This window comes from Physeter macrocephalus, chromosome 8, assembly GCF_002837175.3.
Source record: "Physeter macrocephalus isolate SW-GA chromosome 8, ASM283717v5, whole genome shotgun sequence".
Taxonomy (NCBI): domain Eukaryota; kingdom Metazoa; phylum Chordata; class Mammalia; order Artiodactyla; family Physeteridae; genus Physeter; species Physeter macrocephalus.
In genome coordinates, this window is record NC_041221.1 from 136,441,746 (window position 1) to 136,455,490 (window position 13,745).

At 48.3% G+C, this 13,745-nt stretch overlaps 2 protein-coding genes across 5 annotated transcripts in view; both read right to left on the minus strand.

Moving 5' to 3' along the window:
- Positions 1-75: 75 nt before the first annotated feature.
- DND1 (DND microRNA-mediated repression inhibitor 1) lies at positions 76-3,025 on the minus strand. Its single transcript, XM_028493316.2, is given in 5 exon segments — positions 76-352; positions 355-744; positions 1,424-1,885; positions 2,273-2,390; positions 2,759-3,025. Coding segments are annotated over 5 exon segments (1,305 nt in total). The 3' UTR covers positions 76-284.
- The window catches only part of HARS1 (histidyl-tRNA synthetase 1), a 13,524-nt gene continuing 2,693 nt past the window's right edge, over positions 2,915-13,745 (minus strand). Inside the window, exons 3-13 of one of the 4 annotated variants that reach the window (XM_055086800.1) lie at positions 10,498-10,617; positions 8,209-8,304; positions 7,443-7,568; positions 6,691-6,798; positions 6,441-6,539; positions 6,118-6,211; positions 5,706-5,833; positions 5,566-5,613; positions 4,009-4,125; positions 3,662-3,808; positions 2,915-3,312 (exon numbers count right to left, since the gene is read on the minus strand). In XM_055086800.1, the coding sequence (XP_054942775.1) occupies positions 3,241-3,312; positions 3,662-3,808; positions 4,009-4,125; positions 5,566-5,613; positions 5,706-5,833; positions 6,118-6,211; positions 6,441-6,539; positions 6,691-6,798; positions 7,443-7,568; positions 8,209-8,304; positions 10,498-10,617 (1,155 nt within the window). In that variant the 3' untranslated portion in view covers positions 2,915-3,240. Of the gene's footprint in view, positions 3,313-3,661; positions 3,809-4,008; positions 4,126-5,370; positions 5,614-5,705; positions 5,834-6,117; positions 6,212-6,440; positions 6,540-6,690; positions 6,799-7,442; positions 7,569-8,208; positions 8,305-10,497; positions 10,618-13,745 lie in introns of all 4 variants that reach the window. The other 3 variants (XM_028493311.2, XM_007107947.4, XM_028493310.2) reach the window with 3 other exon arrangements.

Sequence of the window (13,745 nt, forward strand, 5' to 3'; positions counted from 1 at the left end):
AGGAGAGAGGGGTGTGTGTGCGAGTATGCCAGAGAACAACCCTGGGGTCAGGTTAAACCCCAGGCTGGGAGAGGGAAGGGAAGCTCCCTCACCACAACTTAGCCAAACTTGAGCTGCCCGGAGGTGCTGTGGGCCCTGCCTCAGCTGGGAGGCTGTGTCAGGCCTAGGGCAGGGCCCATGCTCCTCCCCTTCTTGGGATCAGATAGCAGCTGCCCAGGCCTGCTGGGCCAGGGACTGACCCAGGCTCTGCCTACTCATCCAGGCTGCCTGGGGAGAGGATTAGGTCACTGCTGAACCGTGGTACCTCCTGCCTCAGCCCCAGCAGACCGCAGGAGGCTGGCCCCAGACTCAGTGCTTCCAGCAGCCGTGCAGACACAGCATCCTTGGCCACCTCATGCCCATCCTGCCCACTGGGGGCCAGCACAACCCAGATGAGGCCACTGAAGGGCACTGGATGCCCAGGGATCACCACCTGGTACCAGAATCGGTGCCAGCCAGCAGAGCCTGTGCCCAAACACTTGGTGAGGAACAGTGGGCTGCCCAACTTCATCCGTTGGCACAGCAGCTGCAGGGCAGCCCGAGCCCCTTGGGACTCCAGCCCCTTGTCCCTGGCCAGGGCTACTTGGCTGCCCTCTGGCTGTAGGCACTGTAGAGAGGGACCCATGAGCTGCTGGCGGAGTCGCTGCTTCAGGTCTGGCTTAAGCCACTCCACGGCCACCTGTTCTCCACAGAGGCGTGACTGCCCTGCAGGAAAAAGGCAGAGACAGGGCAGGGTCTAAGCCCTGGGCCCAAGCGCCCAGACCTGAGTCCTCTGGAGTCACACAAGCCTGTTTAATTTGTAGCCTCCCCATTTCCTGGTGTGACACCAGGCAAGTTAAAATAACTTCTCTAGGCTTCTTTGTGTTTACTTACAAAGGGAGTGCAATAACTGCTACCTTCTAAGTTTCCTTGGAGTACTGGTTGATTGCAGGCTTTGTCTACCTCATAACCATCAGAATAGCTAACCTTTACCATGAATACTTGCCAAGAACTACAGAATGTGCTAAATGCTGCTTAATTCTCAGTTTCAGGAAGCAGGTTCTACAGTGGGTAAAAGGTAGGCTCAGTTGGATTGCCTTGGGCAAGTCAATTTTTCTTAAAACAGTCTCCTATCTAAAGAGGGACAACGTTCTATGTTTCTCTGCAATGCGGAGGGTTAAGTCAGGAGATAGTGCATGTGAAGTTTAGGTGAGTGGTAGCTGGTAGCACCGGTGGAAATTTAAAAACGTGAGGTCAGACAGTTTGTCTCAAACTCAAGTGTGTTTGACCCTAAGGTCTCGCGACTTTAACTCGCTACGCTGATCTACGCTGACGTGTTGAGGTAGAGTGCCGGGTAGAACGCGTTTAGCCCCACCCAGCGGCCTCCCGCCGTCTCCACCCCTACCTTCCACCAGGGCCTTTTTGGCCATGGCTGCGGCGCGGTGAGAGCTGAACTTGAGCAGTGCCATCTGCGCGGTCGCCGGCCCGGGGCTGGGCAGCAGCAGCGCCTCCTGCAGGCCGGGTCCCAGCGGCTGCAGCGCGAGCAGCAGCGCGCGGCGGCTCAGGCCCGGCGGCAACCCGTCCACACTCAGCTCGCACTTCTCCGTGCTGCGGCACACGAGCAGCGGGCAGGACGGCCGCAGCGGGTGGTTGTGCAGCGTGGAGATGGCGGCCTGGGCGCCGCGTCGCGAGCTGTAGCGGGCGTAAGCGAAGCCGCGGTTCAGGCCGCTGAAGGTCATCATCAGGCGGAACTCGTAGAGGCGGCCCACGCGCTGGAACAGTGGGATCAGCTGGTGCTCGTACACGTCCTGGGGCAGCCGCCCGATAAATACTTCTGACCCGGCCGGCGGCGGGCTGCCCACCCATCCTGGGGGAAGGGGGTGGGGAGGGGCACCGTCATCCACCCGGATGGTTCCGGGGTCGAGGTCCAGGGACCGAGCGCAGGAAGGAGTATGTGTGCAAACGTCTGTGAAATGGTTACAACACCCGTACGCCCCGGGTCGTTGGCATAACTGGGTGACTGAGCTACCAACGGGGCTGGCACCTTAAGACTGGCTCCCTTCCTCGAGGGGGCGGGGTGGGTAGGAAGCCACAGACAATGAGTTTCATCAGCTGGGGGGGCGGGTAACGGGGTAGTTAGAAGTTTCTGACTGTGGAGCCTCGGCGTAGGCCCCTCCCTCCCCCGAACGCGGCGGCTCGTGGCCGTCGAGGCTGCCTTAGCCCTCTCGTAGGCGTAGGACTGGGACTACCGTACCTGGGGGTGGCCCGCCATACTTCCTCTGCCCGTTCACCTGCACCAGGCGGATGCCAGTCTCCCTGACCCACGCCTCCAGCGCCGCCTTGTTCTCTGGATTCACCCTCTCACACCACAGCTGAGGGGAAAAGGGCAGGTTGGAATGCCGTATCGCCGCGTCCACCCCCACCTCGCCTGTTATGTCCAGGGCTCACCGACCCCCTTGGTAGGCAAACACTTACCTCACACTCCCGCTTGGACTGCATTGCTCTCCCGCTGGCTCCCTCGTACCCCCTTTATAACCTCCTCCCTATCTGCCCCTCTGGAAGCTTCCCTACTCCTCCACCCCCCAAGCTCTCATTGGCTCTGAGCACGACCCCGCCCACCAAGGGGTGGGGGTATCCGCCGCACGTGCGCCGCGGGAACCTCAGACCCTCAGGTGAAAGCTAGAGACCCTAGTGGGTGGGTCTGCGGGCAGCCCCACCTCCTAAAAAACGGCTCGCAAACCGGCAGGATGGAGGCTGGAGGCGAGAACGTCAGGGGCGTCCTTCCCCTGCGGAATAGCCCGTGGGAGCTACTGTAAGTGTCTCTCCCCATTTTCCACCGCTGAAGTGGTCGCAGTGGGAGGCCCAGGCTCTGACAGGGAAGGCAGGGATAGGCAGTAGTGACACAGGCAGGCTCCAGTGGTTGAGGCATTTTATTGGACCTTCCGCGGCGGCTGGTTGTGGGAAGCGTTCCCTCTACCTGGTTGTAGGGCCCTGCCAAGGAGACCATCTTGGGCCAGTTCCCCGTGGTCCACCCATTTTTGGGTGGCCATTTTTGCCTGTGATTACCAATAAAATAATCATAATAAAAATAAAAGTCTCTGTTTGACCAACTCTTCAGGCCTTCCTGTTGGGAAGGAAACGTGCAAAGCTGTTGAAGTACGTATGCAGAGTTTTGTCTTAGCCTTAAATAGTGCCAGTCCCACTTTCCTCTGATAGTTCAACTCAGCAGATGCAAAGGGGCTGGCTTGTTCTCCTTTTGATTTCCTCCACAAGGTCTTCTCTTCGGACGTCCACCTGGCCAGGATGGAGGAACAAGGTGGTATGAGCATCTTGTGTTCCACTGCTCTCTGAGCACCCATGCCTTCCTCTAGTCATCAGGCCTGGCTCAGCTGGGCACAGGAACCCAATCAAACAAACACCTCAGGGGAGACAGCGCTTCTTGGGGGAGGTGGAGAGACACAGGGTATGTGTGGGGATGGAGATTTTACCCTACCATGACCATAGTTAACATATTACCCCCTTAAGTCCTTTAGGACTGGGCGTTAATATGAATGCCAGGCTTTTGCTTAGGTCTTGAATGGGCCTTGGCCTGCCGAAATGGCATACATTCCCCATCCCTCAGCCTTCCTGTCCACCTACTTACCTCTTCCCTGCTGGCCACCGAGCGGAGCTTGATGACCCCGTCCTTGAGCTCTTGCTCGCCAATGATGGCCACCAGTGGGATGCCTGCCTCCTCACAGTATTGCAGCTGGTTCAGTAACTTGGGGTTCTTCTTGTAGAGCAGCTCTGCCTGCAGGGGACCAGGGAAGGAGATGAACGCTGTCTTTTGCAGTCCTCCGGGACAATCTCCTTGGGGCCCAAGTTGGCACCCTGCTCTGACCTTCACCCCAAGAAGTCACAGTAATGACAGGGCCACTATGGATAAGCTTTTATTTCATTTGTGTCCAGCACTCCCAAATTTGCTGCCACCCTGGGGCTTGCCTCCTCTACCTTGATCCCAGCATCCCATAACTCTGAGATGAGCTTCAGTCTCTCCTCCAGCAGCTTCTTCTGTGCAGATGCCACAAGCACCTGTGTTTCTGTGGTCCGTACCTTCTCCTTCAAGGCCTAGGGAAGAAGCAGTTAAGAAAGAACTGGGCTACCCTTTACAGCACCTTAAAAGAGCAAGCAGAGCAGGCTCTTGTCAGGATTCTGAGACCAGGCCCAACTCCACCAGGGCAGGCTAGTCTTCTCATCTAGCAATTGGGCAAAAAGTAGCTCTCAGAAGAATAAGAAATGAACTGACTGGCTTGTACATATGACTTGCCAGAATTAATAATGGAGGGCAAAGGTAGCTTATGTACAGTAACTTCAAGCTTATCTCCATCTAGAACCTTATGCATCATAGGTGATATTCTGAGCTCACCCAGGCAATCCAATCACCCCTGGCAGTCCCAGTTCCCACAGCCAGGAGACTGTCTCTTATACGTCAGCCATAGGGCACAACTTGGGGGGTGTGTGGATGGAGGGGAGAAAGAATGCTGCTGCTGTCTCTTTTTCTGGAAAACTATTCCCATTGTTCTTACAACATAAGATGCCTACTGGAACAGTGACCTCCATTGGAAAACACCAATGTGTTCCACTTTAGAGAAAAGGGTGGGGGCAGGGGGAAGGTTACTGCCAGAGCATTACCCGAGGGATGAAAGGCAACCAGCCACTTAAAAGCAGTAGCAACAAAGGTGGGCTTGAGGCCAAGAAGGGCTTTCTTCATGTTACTCTAGGTGCTAGAGAGTCAGGATAGCCATCTGAGGGATCTCACAGCCTCAGATACACGCTTCCCACTTAGAGACAATATTGCAGAGTGGTTGGGAGCAAGACTTTGGAGTTGGACTGCCTGCATCCAAATTCTGACTCTGCCACTTAAACCTTGGGCAAATTATTTGATCTATAATCTTCAGTTTCCTTGCCTAAGAAATGTAAATAATAAAAGTAGCTACCCTCAGAGGGCTGTTTAAGAGTTTTATTAGACAATGCGTGAAAAACACTAAGCACAGTGCCTAGCACAGAGTAGTAAAGTATTAAGTGTTCTGTATTATGAGGAAGATCCAGGTCTTTGGATATACTGGCCTAGATTCCTGACAGCTCTGAAGGAAGTAGGGAGCAAAGGATTTTGTGAAGAAAGAATGATCAAAGATACATCAAGCTGGCCTATAATGGGGTGGGAGTCTGAAGGACAGCAACAGTCTTGTCTCCATTTCTTTGTAAAGATGCAACTTGCCCAATGCAGTACTACTTGCCCCCTTAGAGATCAAAGAAGATAGCTCAGGTGCCACCATCTGCCCAGAATGTCTTCCACCCAGCCCCAAGACCTACCTCCATCCTCTGCTCCACAATGGAGAAGATCCGCTCTACCCCAATGCTGAGCCCCACACACGGCACCTTGCGCCCTTTGGGATCAAACATGCCCACCAGCCCATCATAGCGCCCTCCAGCCGCCACACTGCCCACACCCAGGGGCTCTTCCCCTGCCTGGGCTGGGGGCTGTAGCAGCACCGCCTCATAGATCACCCCAGTATAGTAGTCCAGCCCTCGAGCCAGGCTCAGGTCGAAGGAGATCTGGAGGGATAAGAACATGGTCAGCAGCAGATGAGGATCAAAGGCCTCCAGCCCCGGAGCTCAGCTAAGGCTCCCATCCCAACCTGACTCACCTTGTCAGCAATGCCAAACAAGGTCAGATACTCAAATAGCAGCTTCAGGTCTCCCAGGCCCTCCAAGGCCTGCTTGTTTTGGGACAATTTAGGATCCTGGAGCAGCTGTTCCACCAGGGATACCCCACCTAGGGAGACAGATTTGTGAGCCAGACTGACAAGAAGAAAAAGATAAGGGCTTTACCTTTTCCTCTGGATTACACATGTATGCATGTGTGCACACACACACATGCATTCCCTTTTCCTCTCTCTCCGCGCGCGCGCGCGCACACACACACACACACACACACACACACACACACACACACACACACACACACACACACACACACACACACACACACACGGAGGAGTTTGGCTTTCGCTTGAGGGCAGGGGGATGGCTGCTGCGGAGGCAGGGTTTGTTTCTCACCATGCTGCTGGACGTAGTCCCCAATGCGGTCAGCCACCTCAGGTGCCAGGCCCTTCTCTCCCACCATCTCACTCTTTACTTCCTCCCAGGACACCTGAGCAGACAAATACCAGTCAGGGAACCCTGGGCAGCTTCCCCAGTGCAGAGCAAGTGTGAGCCCTTCTCAGGGGGTGGTCTTGAGCAGAAGCTGCCCGTCAACCTATATCCTGGGGCTAATCTTCCTCTGTGGGCATAGAGGCAGGGCCCTCTCTCTCCTAATCTTTTCCATTTCTCAGGGCAGGGTGGGATCTGGGAAAAGAAGAGTCAGGTGTTTGGGTCGTTACCTTGTCCAGCTTGTCCACTGAGGAGCAGATGGTGCGGAACTTGCTGTCAGGAACACCACAGACGGCAAACGTCCCATCTAGGATGCGCCGATCATTCACCTGCAGCGACCCAAGGCATAGTGAGAAGAGAATCTCCTTACATGACCCTCGATAGCCTTGGACACTTAGGCTACTGGTTCCTCTGCACCAGGACCTTCTCCTGTGAGAGGCCAGGCCCAGCTTTGCCCTCCCAGCACCATTCAGCTCTGACCTTGACCAGGAAGTCGCCTATCTGGAGTGAACTCAGGATCTCACACATTATCTTCAGGCACTCTGCATCAGGAATCATGGGGTCAAATTGCCCAGCAATGTCAAAATCCTGTAGTGAGAGGGTTAGCTAGAGGTCCTCAGGGGTTTAACCTTGAGGGAGGACTCCTGGGAGCTCTGCTCTCTATGAAGGAGGCCTGTTTGCACTCATGCGCAGACCACATTCTTCATTCTCCGTCTGTCAGCCCAGAGCAAAACCCCAGTATTCCTGGGTCTTTTACCAGTGCTGGTTTTCTTTCCATCCACAGGGCTATTCCTTCATTATCTCACTCATCTATTTTTCCTTATTTCCTTCCACTGTTGTGGGAGCACTAAGCACAGTGGATAAAGGACTACGGCCTTAGTCCTTTATTCATTCAGAAGCTGTGCCACCAGTCTGGGCGACAGTACCTCAAATCCAGTTTCCTCATCCTTTGCTGTGATCCTATCACTGTGGTTTAATATAAAAAGCACTGGACCAAGAGTTCTAGTCCTAACTTTGCCTTTCTTATCCCTATGATCTCTTCATCTTGCTGAGCCTCAAGTTTCCTCAGATAAAATGAGGGGAATAATCCCTGTCCTGTATATGAAAATACTAAAGAAATCTTAGGGTTAGCATTATCTGGGGCATCTAGATTTTTCAGGACACCATAAGTACTCAATAGATTCTACTGGCTCAAGGGAGGGCCTCGTTACCCATCCTGCTCCCATACTCACACACTGGTAGAATTCCCGATATCGGCCTCGGGTCATGGCTGGGTTATCCCGCCGATATACTTTTGCTATGTGGTAGCGTTTAATGTTGGTCAGTTTATTCATTGCCAAATAGCGAGCAAAAGGAACCTGATGACAAAGAGTTAAGGGGGAAGCCCCACCTTTCACAGTCTGGAAGTTGATTATCATCACCAACAGAAGCTGGGGTCTAACCGCACCCTGTGTGGGTAAAACCACCATCTGTAAGATTAACAGCATTTCTGAACATCAGAAAGAATCAACTTTGTTACCATACAGGGCAGCTGAAGTCTCATAAAATATTAAGGCTCTTTTCTTTTTGGGCTATGCTGAGCACAGCAGGGGGGTGGGCAGATTGGCCAAGAAGCAGAAAAAGGTCCCCAAGTAGGGATCTCTAAGCAGATGATTCTCTGACATAGCTTGGAGATAAAGGAAACATGCTGTTGGTCAATTAGGGAGAACTCTGTCCACCAGCCAGGGCAAGGGAGACGTATTCTGAATCCAGGGGATTGTTGGCAGAGTCAGAACTGGACCCTGACATAAAGCTGAGGTCTCACTCAGGATTCAGAAGCCTTTGAAGGCTAGCTATGCTCTGTTTAGCCAAAGCCCAGCTCCTGGTTTAGAGAAATAACTTCCCTGACTGCAAGATGCATTATATTTGATCCCACCTATGTCTAGCTGCCCCCAAACCTGAGGCTAGAAAAAGCCCCAGCCCAGTAAGGGCCAATACATCCAAAGTTTAAAAAGATACAGTGAGGTCATAGCGAAGAGACAGCAGCTCCCCACCTTGGTCCTTCAGGTCATAGATAAGCTTAGAGTCTTCCCCATACTTTCCAGTCAGTGTTTCCTGGAGAAAACATAAAGAAATGTGATCATAATGATAAATATAACAACTTGAAAGGAAGTTTTAAAAACAAAAACCCACCATTCTAACTATGACTGATTTCAACTTATCTACATTTTCTCTGTTCTCTCTCCAAATGTTCCCTTATTTGATGTAGTTATAATCAAGGAAATACCAATTTGGTTTTCTGCTTATCACATTTCCATTTTGTGACAGAGCTGAAGTATTATTTTTAAAAGCTGCATTGGGAGTTCCCTGGCGGTCTAGTGGTTAGGACTGCGCGCTCACTGCTGAGGGCCTGGGTTCAGTCCCCAGTTGGGGAACTATGATCCCATAAGCTGTGCGGCATGGCCAAAAAAAAAAAAGCTGCATAATATTCTAGTGAGAAGAAGCTATTTCCTTCCTGCCTAGTGTTACACTGATAGATGTTTAGGTTATTCCAATTGAAAAGAAAAATTCCATAGCATTTCAATAAATATATTTGGGTACACAGTTTTTTCTTTTGAATATTTTTTTTGAGTATAAATGCCTAGGAGTGGGTCATGAGATCAACAAAGATAAATGTTTTTATGATGGCCTGAGATTTGAACACTGTCAAAAGCCAAAGCTGAGAGAGTCCTTGCCCTGTGATGTCTTCAACAAGATAACATATTTCACTACCAGACTGGCAAAGTTCAAAAAACCTGAAAATTCCCAGTGTGTAGAAAATAGAAACACTCATACAATGGTTGGTGTTATGGCCTGAGAATACAGTGGTTGGCATTATGGCCTGAATCGTGTCCCCTCGAAATTCATATATTGAAGCCCTATTCCCTGTACCCACCCGGCCCCCATAACCTCAGATTGTGACTCTATTCGGAGACAGGGTCTTTAAAGAAGTAATTAAGGTAAAATGAGGTCACTAGGATGAGTCTTAATCCAATATAACTCATGTCCTTATAAAAAGAGGAAATTTGGACACAGGGGAGGGAAGATGATGTGAAGACATAGGGAAAAGACACCATCTAAAAGCCAGTGAGAGAGGCCTTAAGCAGATCCTTCCCTCATGACCCTCAGAAGAAACCAACCCTGCTGACAGCTTATCTTGGACTTCTAGCCTCCAGAAAATAAATTTCTGTTCTTTAAGCCACCCAGTCTATGGTATTTTGTTATGGGAACACTAGCAAACAAATATAGTTGGTAGAAATAGGAATGAGTACAACCATTTGACCCAGAAATTCTACTTCTGTGAATTTACCCTGCAGATAAATGTCCACTAGTACCAGACATTGTTCTAAGCCCTGTGTATACATCAGTGAACAAAGGCAGTCCATGCCCCCATGGATCTTCTATACTAATGGAAAGAGACAGGCAGTACATTAATGCAGGGAAACAAATTAACATTACTTTTGATAGTGATAGCTGCTTTAACGGAAATAAAATAGGTCAATGTGATAGACAAGGGCTACTTTAGACAAGGCAGTTAGAGAGGAGTATTTGAGGAATGGCATTTTAGTTGAATCTGAAATTAAAATCTGTCATGTCTAATTTACTCTGGAATTGAAGTCATGCAGAGAGCTAGAGAAAAAAGAAGTTCAGCAAGAGGGAAGAACAAGAACAAAGCCTCGAAGATAGAAACATATTTAGTATGTTCCAGGAATAGAAAAAGACCATAGTAGCACCGTGGGCAAGGGGAAGAAGCGCATGAGACGAGGTGGGAAAGGCAGGCAGTCTCCACATCATGTAGGGCCCTGTAAGCCTGAGTAAAGAGTTTGGATTTTATTATAAATGCATTGGGAGTCACTAGGTTTTAAGCAGGGAGGGATGCAAAGAACTGTTTTTTAATAGCAAAGAACTAGAAACAACCTCAGGGTCCATCAATAGGAGACTGGTTGCATATTTATCCTTTATATGTTCGATTTACATGCATCTAGGAAACATCTCAAGTACAGGTGCCATGGAATTCAATGTAGACAGGAGTCATAACAACTTCCATTCCTGAGAAGGGCTCTCTTTTGGTTGCTGCCAGCCACAACCAAGGTAAATAAAAAGCAGGGCCTCTTTGTCTATGCCAGTCCTGTCCCCCTTCTCATGGAGAAAATGCCAATCTTTGTCTGCAACAAGAGAGAGACCTTTGGGCCTCACTCTCTTTCCATCCTCTTTGTTGTTTGTATACCCATTATTTCACCAGGCAATTTCTCCTCATCCACCCCTCACCTTTAGTTCAAACACGGGTGTATCAATTACTTCTGCACCGTGGCGCTTGAAACAACTGATGATTACATCAAACACCTTCTCCCGAACTGCCATCTGCCGGGGACTGTAGTCTCTTGTGCCCTTGGAGTCAAAATCAGCCAGAGAACCAGGGATGGGGTTTAAAAACAAAGAACAGTAAGGTCTAGAAATATAAAAGCATGACTTCAATGATGGCGAATGAAAACCCTGCCCCAAACTTAGGTTTTCCTACAGGTCACTGAGTTGTAAAACAAGTACAAACAATCCCTATTAATTACCACACCCATTTGCTCTCACCCTTCTAAATTCCAACCCCTTTTTAGCTTGGTTCTATCTTCTAGAATTCTTGGAACTCTGTTCTCTGAGAAATTTTCCTAAACTCATTTTCTGGGAAACAGAACATTCCCCTGCCTAATAGAAAACATCTACTTGATGACAGGCATATAACCAACTCAAACTGGCTTAATGAATCGAATTCCAAATTTTAAAAGTAACATTCTCTCCCAACATACCTTAAAAAAAATCCTAATGAATACTGTTTTTTCTTTCTTTCTTTTATTTTTTAAAATTTATTTAATTATTTTTGGCTGCATTGGGTCTTCATTGCTGCGCGCGGGCTTTCTCTAGTTGTGGCGAGCGGGGGCTACTCTTCTTTGCGGTGTGCCAGCTTCTCATTGTGGTGGCTTCTCTTGTTGTAGAGCACGGGCTCAGGTGCGTGGGCTTCAGTAGTTGTAGCACGCGGGCTCAGTAGTTGTGGCTCGCGGGCTCTAGAGCACAGGCTCAGTAGTTGTGGCATGCAGGCTTAGTTGCTCCGCAGCATGTGGGATCTTCCCGGACCAGGGCTCAAACCCGTGTCCCCTGCTTTGGCAGGCGGATTCTTAACAACTGCACCACCAGGGAAGTCTCCACTATTTTTTTCTTTAATTTTTTTCTGATAGCCCTATGACAAGGGCTAAGTAAATGAATTTGAACGTGTTGAGAAGTTAAATCATTACTTAAGGCCATTCAGCTGGTTCCTGGCAGTCAGTACTAGAACTCTGTTCTTCCAGGTCAGAGCTTCTAGTTTGGGCTTTTATATGCTACTCACAAGTAGGACCTCTTTGGTCTCAGGACCCCTTTACACTCTTACTATTTACTAAGGACCCCAAAGTGGATTATACCTATCAATATTTATCGTATTATAAATTAAAACTGCAAACATTTAAAAATATTAATTCACTTAACAAAAAGAAAATCCATTACATGTTAACATAAATAACATTTTAGGAAAATGTTAACTACTTTCCAAAACAAAAACATTTGGTGAGAAGAGTGGCATTGATTTACATTTTTGCAAATCTTTAATGCCTGGGTTAATAGAAGACAGCTGAATTCTCATATATGCTTTTTGCATTCACTTCTGTTGTGATATGTTGTTCTGGTTGAATATATAAAGAAAATCTAGCCTTACAGAGATGTATAATTGTAAAAGGAGGATTTTTTTTTTTTTTCTTCTGGTACGCGGGCCTCTCACTGTTGTGGTCTCCCCCCTTGCGGAGCACAGGCTCCGGACGCGCAGGCTCAGCAGCCATGGCTCACGGGCCCAGCCGCTCCGCGGCACGTGGGATCTTCCCGGACCGGGGCACGAACCCGTGTCCCCTGCATCGGTAGGCGGACTCTCAATCACTGCACCATCAGGGAAGCCCAGGAGGAATTTTTTTTTTTTTTTTTTTTTGTGGTACACGGGCCTCTCTCTGTGTGGCCTCTCCCGTTGCAGAGCACAGGCCCCGGACGCACAGGCTCAGTGGCCATGGCTCACAGGCCCAGCCGCTCCGCGGCATGTGGGATCCTCCCGGACCGGGGCACGAACCCGTGTCCCCTGCATTGGCAGGCGGACTCTCAACCATTGCACCACCAGGGAAGCCCAAGCCCAGGAGGAATATTTTTAATAAACTTTTCAGTTAATTGTAGATATTCTTCTTAAACTACACCAAAATCCAAAGAGGGAGAGCTTCTTAAGGATTGGTTTGCAATGTGGAATCTGAAAGTACATCAATGAACTTTTCACACTGTTACATTAAAATCCATTATAAGGTACCCAGAATTCACAGAGACAGAAAGTAGAACGATGGTTACCAGGGGCTGAAGGGAGGGGAGAATGAGGTGTTACTGTTTAATGGGTAAAGAATTTCATTTTGGTATGATGAAAAAGTTCTGGGGGATGAATAGTGGTTATAGTTGCACAGCAATATGAATGTACTTAATGCCACTGAATTGTACCCCTAAAAATGGCTGAAATGGCAAATTTTATGTTATGTATATTTTAGTACAATTTAAAAAATATCTGTTGCTCTATCTTGTACTTTGGATATTCTACGCAGGCACAATTTTATAACATCATGCATTTGTCATTTAGAAAATATTTGTTCTTTTATAACAGTTACACAGATCTTCCAAATGTTGATATGCCTCATTATACAATATCAAAAAACCATATTTGTTCATGTCACCATAGATCTCATCAGGAAAGTCTTCAAGTATTGAGAACCTGTCAAGCTCATGGTGGAAAATACAAGTTCTAACTTTGACTTAACACTTGAATTTTATCACTGGCAACAAATACTGTTGAATGTTTTCCTTGAGGTGACAAGGCTCACTTTGTTCATTTTTGTGAAAATGTCTGCCAAATATCCAAATCTTTAACACAATAGTTTATCTTTCAAATAAAAAAGGCTTTCCATGAAAAAAGCAGCTAGTTCAGCCTACAGTTCACACATGGCACAAGCATTCTTCCTACTTTGGAATGCAGCAGAAGTGCTTTATCTGTGCTTTCTATTTCATCATACAGAATATTAAAAAACAGTGTACTCAAGGGTCGATAGTCAATAAAATTAATAGTTTTTACTGTTTTATCAAGGACATTCTTAAGTGAAACTGAATCTTTTTTTTTACTGTGAGTTCACGAAAGTAAAGAACATAATGGTTATTAGTACAGCTCGGTGCCAACATCTTAATTTGTGCTAAGACACCAGCAGTTCTACACACCAGTGCTTTTGCACCTTCACCGCAAACGAAGTGAAAAAGGCAAATAACATTATGAAAATAATTTTGACCAGGAAGGTCCCTTGAAAAAGTCCTTTCCCCATAATACTGAGTTTTCTGTTAATTATGAATCACATGTCAAGAAATGTATTTCAACAAACTAAGTGGATATTAACTCTCCAGTATATTCTCACTTTTTTTTTTTTTTT